At 34.3% G+C, this 14,857-nt stretch overlaps 2 protein-coding genes across 2 annotated transcripts; one reads left to right on the top strand and one right to left on the bottom strand.

The window, feature by feature from the left end:
• The first annotated feature begins 5,525 nt into the window (after positions 1–5,525).
• On the top strand, positions 5,526–6,125 carry LOC115996063 (kunitz trypsin inhibitor 5-like). The gene has a single exon (XM_031235210.1). The coding sequence runs from the start codon at positions 5,526–5,528 to the stop codon at positions 6,123–6,125; it is 600 nt and encodes a 199-aa protein (XP_031091070.1).
• A 1,290-nt stretch (positions 6,126–7,415) lies between these two features.
• LOC115996062 (kunitz trypsin inhibitor 5-like) lies at positions 7,416–7,934 on the bottom strand. Its single transcript, XM_031235208.1, has one exon. The coding sequence runs from the start codon at positions 7,932–7,934 to the stop codon at positions 7,416–7,418; it is 519 nt and encodes a 172-aa protein (XP_031091068.1).
• Positions 7,935–14,857: the final 6,923 nt, after the last annotated feature.

The raw sequence follows: 14,857 nt of genomic DNA, 5'->3' as shown, positions 1-14,857 counted from the left end.
CAACTGGTGAGGTTGGTTGGGCATATGTACCCGGGTTATTCTGAGGTGACGGAGGTAGCGATTGAGCAGGACTATGAGGCACAGGTGTTGGCACGGGTACAGAAAGATATTGTAATAGCCCAGAACCAGTATGTTGAGACGAGCATGACTCAGTTCATTCAACACAAGTTCTGTCAGAAAATGATGCAAACGGAAAATCTGTAGGAACAAACCGGACATCCCTAGACAGGTAAACTCGGCCTGTTGTCGGATCAAGGCACTTGAACGCAGACTGCTGTTGTGAGTAGCCTAAGAAGACACATGAGGTAGATTTTGGTTGTAGCTTGGTTGACGTGTATGGTTTTAACCACGGAAAGCAAAGGCAACCAAACGGTTGAAGTTTATTGTAATTTGGTGTTTTTGCAAACAACATTTGGTAAGGACTAAGATTATTTATAACGGGTGTTGGCATGCGATTTATTAAATAAACAGCAGCTTGGAAAGCATATGACCAATACTTAATAGGCATAGAAGAAAAATGGAGCAATGCTAGGCTTGTCTGAACGATATGCATATGGCGTCGTTCAACAGACCCATTGTGTTCGGGTGTATGTGGAGGGGATGTGTAGTGGGAAATTCCCATTGAATTAAACACCGTAATTAATTTTTTGTACTCGCCGCCATTATCTGAAAAGATAGATACAATACTAAAACCAAAAAAATTTTCCACTAGCGGTTTAAATTGAAGAAATATTTGGGAAACATCTTACTTGTTACGCAGTGGATACAACCAAATGTACTTGGTATAATTATCAACGAATAAAATATAATACTTGAAACCATCTATAGAAGTTTCAGAAGTGCTCCAGACATTTGAATAAATTAATTGAAGTGGTTTTGAACTTGTCATAGAATTAAAGGAAAATGGAAGTTTTTGGCTTTTATGAATTCCACAGGCCGTACAATGGAAGGAATCTAATAATTTCTTATCAACATTAATGTTATTACACCGCAACATATAGGCAAGAGTTTTAGTAGATGGATGGCCAAACCTATGATGCCAATTTGAAACTGAAACACGAGAGGCGGCATTGACTTGTGGACACACTGATAATGGGAACTTGTAGACGCCATGTTCAGTTTCACCTCGCGCCAGTTGTGCCCCCGTTAGCGGATCCTTAACAATAAAAAATGAGTCAAAAACTCAACCGAAACAGAATTAGACTGACAAAACTTAGAGACAGACACAAGATTTTTCTAGAGCTTTGGGACGCAGAGAACATCAGACAACTGAAAAGAACCATTAACAGAGGGTAATGAAAGTGAACCAGTATGGGTTATGGGTAGAGAGTTACCGTCACCAAGCACAATCTCGTAAGGACCTGAGTAGTCCACAAAGGATTGCATAGTTCCCGGATTGCTCATAGTATGATGTGACGCCCCAGTGTCCATTAGCCATGGTTGTTGCAGCACAGCTGAGGCTGTAGTAGTGTGTATCGTTGGTGACTGCATTGTAACTGCATGGTGAGACTCAAGAGTAATATTATTCTCCTTAATGAATTTTGCTAACTTTCGACAGAATTTGGCATCATGTCCCTGAGCGTCACAGAATCTGCAAAAACGAGAGTTACGATTAGCACCAAAATGCCCTTGGTTCGGGCGACCATTCTGTCTAGAAAAATTATTCCTGTTGCGGCGAAAATTGGGAGTGTTATTTTGTTGATCAACAACACTGGTAGAGGGATGTTGGGGTGGCCCAGTTCTTCGTTGAGTGGCATTGGCAGTAGCAATGATAGATTGTTGCTAATTATCACGCAACAACCTCTCATAGTCTTGTAACACATCAGATAATTCTCCATAAGAGATGGGAGAGTCTCTGCACCGAAGAGCAGCAACAATGGGGTTAAATTCATCTCCAAGCTGAGTGATAACATTAATGACAAGATCGTCCTCTGTCATTGGGTTTTGGGCAAGAGCCAAATCATTGGCAATGGACCTCATGTCATGCATGAAATCAATAATTGAGCGACTCCTTTTTGGATTCTTTACAAGCTTAGCTTTCAGCGAGACGACCCAGCCACGAGATGAAGCGGCACAGTTGGTGGCCAGGCAGGTCCATGCATCTTCACCAGACAAGGCTGAAGCAATAACCGGTTGAAGAGTGTCGGAACAACTTCCGAGCAATGCGCTGAGGATAATACGGTCTTGACGATACCACAAGGTGTAAGCTGGATTGACAGTTGTATGCGCCTCATCGGAAAATTTTGCCGGAGCGCGATTCGTGCCGTTAACATAGCAGAATAAGTCTAGTCCGATTAGAACAGATTCCACCTGCGTTTTCCACACCGGATAGTTGAAAGATGTGAGTTTGATGGGAAAGTGAGAAGGGGCGGTGAGTTGAGTGATGGTGGTTGTTGCCATTGATGATATGGAAAAAGAGGTGGGGAAAAAAAAGGATGAAAAAAAAAACTCGTAAGAGTATTCAAGTCTGTGATACCATGAAATTGGGATGAAAACACATGTATTCACTGCTCAAGGGAATTACAATATATAGTACAAAAACCCAAGGAAAGGAAATAGACTACAGTTACAACAAGAATAGAAATAGTCTATACAATAGCTAAATATAAAGAAAAGGTCAGACACCAGAAGGATCTTTAATAGTATCTTCAGTTTAACGATTCGATCACAACACACCAACCAATTGATGACTCTCTTCTTCGATTATTACGTATCGCAATCCATGAGTCTCTTCTTTAATCATCTATGGACACTATCAAAAAGTTCACATGGCCCTTTCAAGTCCCTAGGTGTAGCTCCACGCCTCGGGTTACACCATTAAGTGGTTGGGCCTTGGCATTCACTATTTTGAGCCAACCCTCTCCTTTGGCCAATTGTAGACTGAGTCTTTTCGCCTTATCATCGGTCACAAAATTGTGGGTAGCGCTAGTATCTACCAATCCTTGTGTCAGCTTACCATTTACCATGCTTTGGCGTATATCAGACCCTTACTCGATGTCGTCAATGTTGTTTTGGCATTAAGGGTAGTGAGGAATTGGGGCAACCCCATCTTGCTTATCTCCTCTTTCTTGTGAGACTTAGCCTCATGTTGTTAAACTATTACCGAGAGTGAACTAAAGCTTTGGACAATCCGTCATTCGATGCAGCCCCTTGCATACGTAGCATGCAAACTTTGACACAAATTGATCGAAGGCATTCTTCTTTCCTCATATTCCCTTCGTGCGGTGCTCATTTGCCTACTCTTGGTTGGTCTCCTCTTTTGGTTGTCCCTCTCTCGGTTTTCTTGCCGCTCTCCCCCACCTATATGAAATTATTGTCGCACTTTTTTTTTTGAGAACAAAATTATTGTTGCACTTAGTTATACATTTTTAATGATTTTTAATTACAAAATTCTGTGTAAGATGGTCTCATAGGTCTTGGGTTGTGGAATGATTTTATTTTTTTAAACCTTCAATTTATTAAAGCAAAATCAATATGTACAAGTCAGGAAGAGTAGGCCACAAGTTCAAGAGAAACCCACCAAAATTAACAAATGTCTAAGTAATAAAGGCACAATTTTAACTGCATTTAGACAAACTAGGCTTAAAGAAAACTAAACCTAGTCTAAACAAGAAAAGGACCTTCTCTAAGCCATACCACAAAATAGCCCTTAACCAAGAATGCCCCAATTTTTTCAAAACCACAACTCTTGGAGTAGCCCCAATTTTGTCAAAACGTACGGCTGCTTGGAAGTATGTCAGAATGACAGAACCAACTCAAAGGTCAAGCAAACTACAAGTATCTGTGGATTATATTGCTTCTTAACAAGTATTTAGTCTTCTATTCAAAAAATAATTATGGCCTCAAAAGTGTTATCTTTTAGCTAAATAATAATAGGTTTTGCAAGAAATTAACATGTTAAAGAAATTGTAATCGAAAATGACTTGTAAAATTAAAAAAATAAATACTTTTAAATTCATCTTTTAATTAGCTAAAAGAAATCGTCAAACTCATTTTTAAGATCAAACTTACAGAATCTCACACAAAGCCAGTTGGTATTTTAATATAATACACATCCATCTTTTGGTTTTTCTAGATTCTTAATTTTATAGTAATTGATTAGAGATGATCAACAAAGATGAAGAAAAGTTTGCTGAAACTAAATGGGTGCTACTTTATTTGATTAAAAATAAATTAAAATGTCTGTAAAATCACTAATCAACGATTTTTTTTTTTCAAAAAGGTATAAATTAAAAATGAATTATATATATATAATTTAGTTTAATTAAATCCAAAATTACGAGGGCATATGTAATATATTATTACATTAGATTAAATTAAGTCCAAAATCAACTGATGATAATCTAATAACTGTTTTCTGTTTAGTCAAAAACAATTAATGAAATGAATCCGTTAGTGCCAAACTCCTAATATTATATTCATTCACGTACGTAACCATTTCAAACTCTCATATTTGATTTTTGTTGATGCATACCTAATTGTGCAAAATTGTGTTGTGCATTTTCTAACATTGAGTAGTGTATTTTGTTAATATGAGTGGTGTAAACCGCACGGGTAGATGCCGCAACACCTAAGCTCTACTATCTATATATATATATATATATATATATATATATATAAGAGCATCTTTAGTAGTGGATATATTTTGCGATTTTTGAGGAATTTTTGTAACTGTGATTAGGAAAGAGAAAATGAGAGGGGAGAAAAAAATTTAAATCAAAATTGATTAAAGGCTTTTGTCAGGCGCAACAAGGCCTTCTTTTCCTCTGCAAAATAACTGTTTCAATATCCCATGATTTGCAGATGAATCGAATTTCTTCTCTCTCCACCTTTCTCTCCCCTCCACATGGGATTTTATTACTATTCCAATATCCATTAAACATACATTGATAAGATGCTCTAACAATATTCAGTTACTTGCTCCTAGGTAAAAAGTCATGACTGATCTAATTCATTCATTTGAGTAGATCAATGGTTGAGAGTTGGTAAAACACTAAAATATAAGGTGAAAATGAATAGGATTAGTTTAATAAATATTACAAATTTAAATTTTGCAACAATTATAAAATTGACAATGTTTTTCCTTTATTAGTAAAATTCTCAATAATTGATAAACTGATAGTTAACTTTTAAGTCTCTAACCATTTCTCACTTTTAAAGAACTATGTTCTTATTTGAACTTTCCTCCCTCACCCCCAACCCCCAGTCTATATTATTAAATGTTCTCACACTATCAATATTAACCAAGCACAGTTTGTACACATACATTCCCAAAAATGTATTATTTAATTTTTAGCTTCAATAATTGGATTATTAAATCCAATATAATTGAATGTCAAAACCCGTTGATGAAATCAATCAGTTGGCATCAAACACCAACTGATCTTTCACGTGGCAACAAATTTTTCTCTCTGTAACACATCCTACCAATGTGCCCTCACTTACCTATAAATATCATGCATATATGCCTCTTCCTCGCATCGTCACACAAATACAATACACGTTTCCATAAACCAATCTCCACAATGAAGACACCATTCTTCCTCCTTTCTCTCTTCCTCTTCTCCATCTTGCTTTTTCAAGTTATAGAAGCACAAGTGCTTGATACCCGCGGCAAGATTGTCCGAGCTGGTGTCAAGTACTATGTTGTACCTCTTTTCCAGGATCAGGGTGGTGGGCTTGACCTAGCTTCAACCGGAAGCCAGAGTTGCCCGCAAAGTGTGGTCCAAGATGATGTTTACTGGTGGGGCAATACTATACAATTCTACCCTGTTAATTCACAGAAAGGCGTGATTCGTGAGTGGACTGATCTCAACATCGAATTTCCAGATGTATACACAGGATGCCCTGAGTCTAAGGTGTGGACAATTACGGGAGATCCTTCATCATATGACATTACTCATTACATTACAGATGGTGGCAGTAAAGGCAATCCTGGTCAACAAACTCTAAGCAACTGGTTCCAGATTGTCAAAACAGCAAATGCCTATAAGTTTATGTTTTGTCCAAGTGTGTGTAATTACTGCTCATATGTGTGCCAAGATGTTGGCATCTCGATTGAAGGAGGACAAAGGCGTTTGGTTCTCAGCAATACCCCTCTGGAAATCAACTTTAAGAAGGCTTAAAGGTTTTCCAACTTTATAGCATGCAAAGCAAATAGCAAAAAAAAAAAAAAAAAAATTGCATATGCAGCTATAAATCAATAAATGACTGTACTTCCTCCTAGGGGAGATTATGAAATAAATTTGAAGTACTTTAATTTTAAGTGTACTGTGCATTTTATTGTATATGCAAAAAGAAATTGCATATGCTGCTATACGACATTTAGGGTGTGTTTGGTTGACAGGTTTTAAGAATACTACTATGGGTTTAGAATACCACATTAATTGAAAAACTCATACCCTTATTAAATAAAGGTTTCATTTCCCTTCCTCATTTCTTCCCCAACTATTAATAATCATTCACATTCCACCCAACTACCAAACAAAATACTTTCACCAAAACCCATTACCCTTACCAAGTATTTGATAACCATACCGATTACGATTCCCATGTGCGAACCAAACACACCCTTACTGCTCTAAAACGGGTCTAGTTTAACGCAATCATGTGCTTTAACTCAATCATGTGCGAACCAAACACACCCTTTCGAATCAAATTTGGAGCTATATTGTCAGGCAAGGCTTGATTTTGAATGGTTTGTGGTACTTAACATTGGTGAATGATTATTATAAGAGAGTATATAACGTTTTTTTTTATTTTCTTTTATTTATTTGTATTTTCCTTTTCTTCGTTGTGCATTCATTTGATTTGCTTGAATGGACATTCTTTAACTTATATACACACAAGGTCCAATGGGGGGGGGGGGGGGGGGTTGGATGCTTACAATCACTTGACTTGGAAAGCTGAGGAGTCAACCAAAGGAGAATGGAGCATAGTGTCATTTTTCAACCAAAAAAAAAAGGGTAGCCATATATGCATAGATCATAGATCATAATATAAGCCAAGGTACTGCTTGTGATACTAGAAAAAAAAAAAAAAACAGAAGTTCAATATCATGTTCTAAATCCTCAAAATGCTCCTCATGAGTCATGATACGAGCATGAAGCCCGTCATTTCATTCGTAATCCTCAAAATGATACTAGGAAGCTAAGGTACGGACTAATCAAAAATGATTTTCAACAAGTGTCAAATGAACAATATATATGTGCTTATTTTTTCTCAACTTAGTCCTCCAGATGATTAATTATAATTAAATGAAAATTAAAAGTACAAAGTGACATTAAGTGCAGTAGTTTTATTTGATTTCATGATCCACTCCCGGGTGGGAGGAAGTACATAGTTATTTGTTGATTTATTGTGTAAATTCACTTTAGTTATATATAGCTCTGCTATCAACTAGAGAAAGGTAACCATTAGGCCTTCCTAAAGTTGATTTCAAGAGGGGTATCGCTAAGAACCAAACGCCTTTGTCCAGCTTCCACCGAAATGCCAACATCACGGCAGTAGTATGAGCAGTAATAGCACACATCTGGACAATACATGAGCTTGTATGCATTTGTTGTTTTTACAATCTTGAACCAGTTGTTTATAGTTTGTGAACCAGGATTTCCTTTTTCTCCACCTGCTGTTATGTAATGAGAATCATCATACACCGACAGATCCCCAACTATCGTCCAAACATTATTCTCTGGACATCCTGTGTATGCGTCTGGGAATTCAATGTTGAGGTCACTCCATTCACGAACCACACCTTTTTTCGGATCAACTGGGTAGAACTGCATTGTGTTTCCCCACCAGTAAGCATCATCTTGAACCACACTAGCCGGGCAACTCTGACTACCAGTGGAAGCTAGGTCTAACCCACCGCCCTGGTCCTGGAGAAGTGGTACAACATAGTACTTGACACCAACACGAACAATCTTTCCGTACATATCAAGTACGGGGCTTTGTGTGTTTTGTGAGGTTTTTGTGTTGAGTGAGCTTTGTGTGTTATTTGGTTGTAGCACTCTTGCTTCGGAAAGGGAAAGGAAGATGGTCATGAGAAGGAGAGAAAGTAATAAGCAGAATGGTGTCTTCATTGTGAAGATTGATTATTATATTATATTTGTGGAAATAATGTGTATGGTATATATTGGTGTGAGGTGAGGGAAGAGGCATATATGGTATTTATAGGCAGTGAGAGCACATTGGTAGAGTTATTACAGAGGATGGATATTAATTAAGCTTTTTTTTGTGAGTTTGAAATGGTTACGTATAATATCAGTGGATTGATTTCATCATTAACTGTTTTTGACTAATTAAACAATTAAGTTAGATGATCAGTGATTCACAACGCCGCCTAGTATTAATGTTATATACTTCTAGCCTAGCTTGCTCAATTTCTCTTGGTGTGTATGTGGATCCTAAGAGGACTGGGGAAGAGATGACTGATGATGTTTCTTTATAATCAATTTTCATAGGACCCACGTTCCCTAACAAATCTTACAAGAGTTATTTGAAATGTTGTTGGAGCTTAAAAACGTTGAAATAAAAAGTTAGGAAGTAGAAAATAATGCTGCAAAAGTGGTTTCAATATAAAAAAAAATAGTATGTTAAATTCTTATTTTATCATTCAAATATTAGAGGGTTTTTGAGTTTTCGGTCAGGTTGATATGGAAACCTAAAGTCGGGGACTATACGCCCCATTTTGCTCATAATTAAAGGGTAAAAATAGATTCGAAACTGAGTCGTCAATATAATGTTAATGTGTGCATGTTCATGACATTTGATTTAATTTCTTATTTTTATTTTATTTCAAAATTTGGTGATTTTAAGATGAGGTACTGTGATTAAATATTAATGTGCACATACCTATGAATTAATAATTAATATTATTATATTCTTTCAGTGGAGAACAAAACCACTTAGCTTGATCCAAGACACAATTGCGCACATCTAGGTGAAACAAAAGTAGCGATAAAACCTTCGGTGATGAGGAAGGAGTTGGAAGTACTTTGATGTCGAGGTGGGCGCCCCAGACACACAAGGAGAACATGTTGCCCGTTTTATAAATCAAAACATATCGTTTTATAAATTAAAGCTTGTTAGCTAGTGGATTGCAAGTTTACAGGCAGCGAAAGTCTTAAAAATGATTTGTAGCGTGTTTTGGTAAGCTAACGCCAATTGAAAATGTGTATATGTGTGTGTCTATTCAATCAGCTGGTTTAGTTCAGTAACCATCATAAATATAAAGTGCTAGAATGTAAAAAGAGAGACAAAGATTTTTATAGTGACTAGTATTTTCGCCCGTGCGTTGCACGGAATGAATTTGCTAAAATATTTTAAGAATATTTGGATCGATATACAATTATATAAATTATAACATCAAATATTATATAGTGCAATTGTTGAAATTTGTTGGACCGATTATGTTTTCTAATGTTTTCCTTACTTGAATTAGAACAAATAATTGTCCAATTACCCGTGCAATGCAAAGATAAATTTTTTATTATATATTTAGATAATAAGAATAAAGATAAAATTATAAAAAACTGTAATACTGAACATGTACATTTATTTGATTATAAGATTAGTGCAAAAGTATTACTCATTTAATTGAATAATATAGACTTATTTGTCTACAATTATCGATCTTAACAAGATCAATATGTAACATGACTTATGTAATTATATTATTACTAAAATAAATATGGGAAAAATTAGAAATAATTTAATTATAATTATTATAAAAATAAATTCAACGATCAATGTTTAGTTTAATTATTATAATAATTATTAGGCAATTATTAATAGTCAATTACACTAATATACGTGTAATTATACTTTTATAACTTAAGTATATTCATGTTCACTGTATCGCATTTAGTTTTTTCTTCCTTCTCGATATTTGAATGAATTAATTGTAATTATTATAAATAATCTAACAACCCATGTTTAGTTAATTTTTTTGAAATTTAAATAATTTAAATTTTCAAAAGGAAAAGTATTAATTAACTTTTTAAAAATAATTTTCAGTCAATTAGTAATGTCCTTTTTTTCCAATTTGCCTAATTTTCATTTCTTTTTCGTAGAATCTTTTTATATTTTCAATCAATTAGTAAAATTAGTTTTTTTTATTTTATCTTCACTATTGTTTGGGCGGAATTTCACAAAGGATTATTTTATATTTATTAATAGTATATAGATATAGAATATAAGTATTGAATTATTATTATTGGTGTAAATAATAATCAATAAAATTTTCTTTCAAAAAAATATCAATAAAATTTTGTTACCATTAAACTTATTAATTTTTTACCAATTAATTAATAATATTAGTTTGTGCAGTATAGAACACATCCAATATAGAACAAAATTTTAGAAGAATTACCAATTAACTTATTGCTATCCAATCCTCCGGGAGCCTTTAACGATCCAAAATCTTTGAATTTGAACATGGTTTGTAAATGGATGCAAGTTACCTAAGGAAGATCATGAAAATTTAAAAACCAAGCAAAAAGCTGAAAAAATCAAAAAAGAAGATAAAAAAGCAGCATACTAACAACATAAAAATACATAACAATAAATACAAAATAAAGCAATATAACCAAACATGACCATGATATTATTCCTATTAAAGAAAACAACATACAATTGAGTAATATTAAATAAAACAATATCTTGACCGCAACACATAATTTGCAGATTTGAAAGTGGAGAGGTTTGGAATAATTTACTGCGTTCTGCGTTTCTCTTTTAAAGTTCACAATATAGGATTAGGGATTTATATAAGGTTGTATATATTATTACGATAGAATTTGTATGTTAGGAATTGTAATGTAGAATTGGTGATACAATAGGAATTGTAATGTAGAATTGTACAACGAATAGGAAAATAGGAAATCATGCATCCTAAATATTGTAGGACTGTTTTGGGCGGAAGCTTAAAGTGAGGATTTTGTTTTTATATATAGTATAGATTAATTAATAATGTATTAATTAATATTTAATTCATATAATTATAAATAATATAATTGTCGATTATATTTGCAATGAAATATTATTTTACATTCCTTTTCCTTTATAATTTTTCCTAATCATTCATTTGGTGGTTACTAATTTTTTTCGTAAGGAAAAGTTGTGTTATATTTTCAGTGAAATATTAATATATTCATTTCATTTTTCATAATATTCCATTTTCTTTTGAGTATATTCATTTCCTTTTTTCTTCATCAAAAGAATTAATATTGTTTTCCATTCTTTTTTTCCTGCTAATTGCCAATTAATTGGCCTGCTTCCTGCCAATTAGTAAGAAAATATTAATAACAGATTCCCGTGTAATATTTATTTCCTTTTCGTTCATAAAATTTAATATTAATTTCATATGATTAAAAAGTAATATAATTATAAAAATATAATTGTTGAATATATTTTCAGTGAAATATTAATAAATTCATTTTGTTTTTCCTTCTAAATAATTAATATAATTATAATTATGATATAATTGTCGATTATATTTCCAGTGAAATATGAATATATTCATTTCCTTTTTCCTTTGTAAAATGAATAAATATTCATTTCCATTTCTTTTTCCTTCATAATTTTTTAATATTTCATTTGGTGGTTACTAATTTTTGCATAGGGAAAGCTATATTATATTTATAGTGAATTTTTATTATTAATCTCCTTTTTCGTTTAGCCTGATTCCTGTACCAATTAGTAATACTAGTAACATAATAGAGAAAATGCCCAAAATGGTCCCTTGACTATGGCCTTTTCTTAATTTAGTGCATTGACTTTTAATTGCACCCAATGTGGTCCCCAGACTATGAAATTTTAAGCCAAACAGGTCTCCGTTTGATTTGGCGTCAACCAGGCGTTAAACACAAGGGCATAATAGACAATTCAAGTCTTTTGTCATTGAAACCAGTTGACCAGTCGATTTCATCCCAAATTAGCGAACACAATTCGATTGATTCCTTCCCCAAATTATGCCCTAATTTCCGATGTGTTCGCCGTATCCATAGCCATCAACGGAATTCTCAAGCCATCAACGATTATCCATTGCCGACCACGAATATGCACAGCCATTGACAAGTTTCCCCAACCAAGGACAGTATGGTTTGCCAACGAAGAAGTCTGGGTTCTGATTTGCCAAATTACGGTTAGTGCTTTTGTGCTGCTTTATAAGTTTCTTTATAGGTTAGATATGCTTTCTATGTTCGTGTATTTGTAGCTTCCATGCTTTATATATGTTCTTTTGTGCTGCTTTATAAGTGGATGTCCATGTGTTTTTGGTGGGTGCTTTTGTTGAGCAGTGTGTGCTCCCAAATGGATTGGGGACCACTATGTTTGTTTGTTTTATGTGCTTTTGTTCCCTGTATGTGTATGGACACCATTGTTTGCACATTTTGAAGAATGTATTGTAAATGAAAATTCTGGCAGTTTCTAATACGGAGTAGCATTTAATTTTTGACTGTAAAAGTATCCTCCTCCTTCCCATGAAACCATATTTTATTCTCCCACAGAATGACAACAACTTTAATGAAGTTTTGGTTTTACTTAAAAAAAAAAAAAAAAAAAAGGGGACCATTGTGTTGGTGTGTATTACATACAAAAGGGTCCCACTATCTTTATTAAAGTTGTTGGTTTTGGACTGCATTACTGCCCATTTTACTGCACTGCTTAACACATATTATTTAATATTACACAATGTCAGTTTTAGTCTTGTTTAACACATATTGTTTAGTACTGCAGTTTACTGCACTGCTTTAGTCAGTTTTAGTCCATTTTACTGCACTGCTTTAGTCAGTTTTAGCCCATTTTTAGTCTTGTTTAACACATATTGTTTAATACTACACAATGTCAATTTTAGCCCATTTTACTGCACTGCTTTAGTAAGTTTTAGTCCATTTTATTGCATTGCTTTAGTCAGTTTTAGTCTTGTTTAACACATATTGTTTAAAAAGAGTAAATGCCCATTTTACTGCACTGCTTAACACATATTGGGCATTTTCTCTTGTTTAAAATACTGGCTAGTTTACTGCCTTATTCATTTATCTATTTTTATTTTTTTAAATCTTTTTTTCATGTCAAAAAAATCAGATGACCATGATGAAAGTGACCTATTTACACTTAAAATAAGACATGGTGGTAAAGTACAACAACCTGAATCAGTAACCTATATTGGAGGGCAGATAGAATATTTTGATTATGTTGATGTTGATGAATGGGGTTATATAATTTTGCAAGAAAAACTTGAAGAATTAGGGTACAATAGAAATGAGAACAAGTTATATGGCTTAGGGGAAATGGGTTGATTGAGATTCTATCTGATCTTGAAGCATGGGATTTAATTGACTTTGAAGGTAAGCCAAGGGAAATAGAAGTTTGGATAGATAATGGTGAAAATGGGAGGGAAGTTAGTGGTGGGGAAGTTAGTGAGAGGAATTAGTGGGAAGAAACTGATGGAGAATTTGATTGTGAGGATGAGTTAGAAGAAGAGGCAAGGATTGATGATATTGCATTTGATAAGGCAGTAGATCCTACTGTAGAGTTTCAGGGGGTTGGATCAAGTGCTAATGTGCAAGATAAGGAAAATCAGTGTGCAGTAAATGAGGAAGTGAACTTTTCTAATGAAGGGACTCCTCATGGTAGTGATGAGGAAGTTGAAGATGACATTTGGCCACAGTTTAGGGCTTGTGATATGGAATGTCCTCAATTTACTGTGGGTATGACATTTGGGACTAAAGCTGAGTTTAAAGAAGCCATTGTAAATTATGCATTCAAAGATGGTAAGGATTTAAATTTGTAAGGAATGATAAAATCAGATTTGTAGCCAAGTGCAAACAAAGTGACTGCCATGGTACATAACCCTTAGGAAGAATGAGAATGATAACTGTTGGAGAATTTCTGTTTTTAATGATAAGCATGAGTGTTCTTGGGTGTATGAGAACACAATGGTTAGCTCAAGAAGACTTGCAAAGAAGTGGAAGAAAGAAATTGGTAGCAATTCTGAATGGAAAGTAAGTGAGTTTAGAAACAGAGTGGCAACAGATCAAGGGTTCCATATATCTCAAAAGGTGGCTTATAAGGCTATGAAATTTGCTAGGGCTAACCTAACTGGAGAAATGGAGGACTACTTTAAAAAGTTTTGGAGCTACTACCTTGAAATCCAAAGATCAAATCCTAACACTACTTCTATTGTAAAGACGAGTGAATTTATAGAAGAGGGAGGACAAAAAGATTCTTAAGATGGTACATATGTTGGGAGGCTTGCAAAATTGGATTTTCACATTGTAGGAAGATTATTGGTGTTGATGGTTGCCACTTGAGGTCTACATATGGGGGTTACTTGCTTACAGCAACAGCAATGGACCCAAATGATGGAATTTTTCCTATAGCTTATGCACTTGCTGAGGGTGAGAGTAAGGAGTCATGGTCCTGGTTTTTAGCACTGCTTAAACATGATCTACGTATTTCTGAGAGTGAAGAACATAGGTACACATTTGTGTCTGACAAGCAGAAGGGTTTGATTCCAGCATTTCGTAGTAAGCTCTCCCATAATAGACATTGAATGACAATGTCATAATCTTAGTATTAGGCTGTTTTGGAATGACCATTGACAATTGATTTTATTTTGGATTGTGTTTTGATGGCCATGTAATATGTTTAGATACTTGACAGTTGATGTTTATTTTGGATTGTGTTTGGATGGCCATGTAATATGTTTTGGAATAGTCATGTCTCCCGGGTGGGAGGAAGTACATAGTTATTTGTTGATTTATTTGTGTAAATTCACTTTAGTTATATATAGCTCTGCTATCAACTAGAGAAAGGTAACCATTAGGCCTTCCTAAAGTTGATTTCAAGAGGG

Source organism: Ipomoea triloba, chromosome 11, assembly GCF_003576645.1.
Source record: "Ipomoea triloba cultivar NCNSP0323 chromosome 11, ASM357664v1".
NCBI lineage: Eukaryota > Viridiplantae > Streptophyta > Magnoliopsida > Solanales > Convolvulaceae > Ipomoea > Ipomoea triloba.
The sequence above is the reverse complement of the archived record's forward strand: the minus strand, read 5'-3'. Positions and strand labels throughout refer to the sequence as shown.

Bases quoted from the DNA above. Each gene is read 5' to 3' on its own strand.
- LOC115996063 (XM_031235210.1), top strand. From the start codon at position 5,526: ATGAAGACACCATTCTTCCTCCTTTCTCTCTTCCTCTTCTCCATCTTG.
- LOC115996062 (XM_031235208.1), bottom strand. From the start codon at position 7,934: ATGTACGGAAAGATTGTTCGTGTTGGTGTCAAGTACTATGTTGTACCA.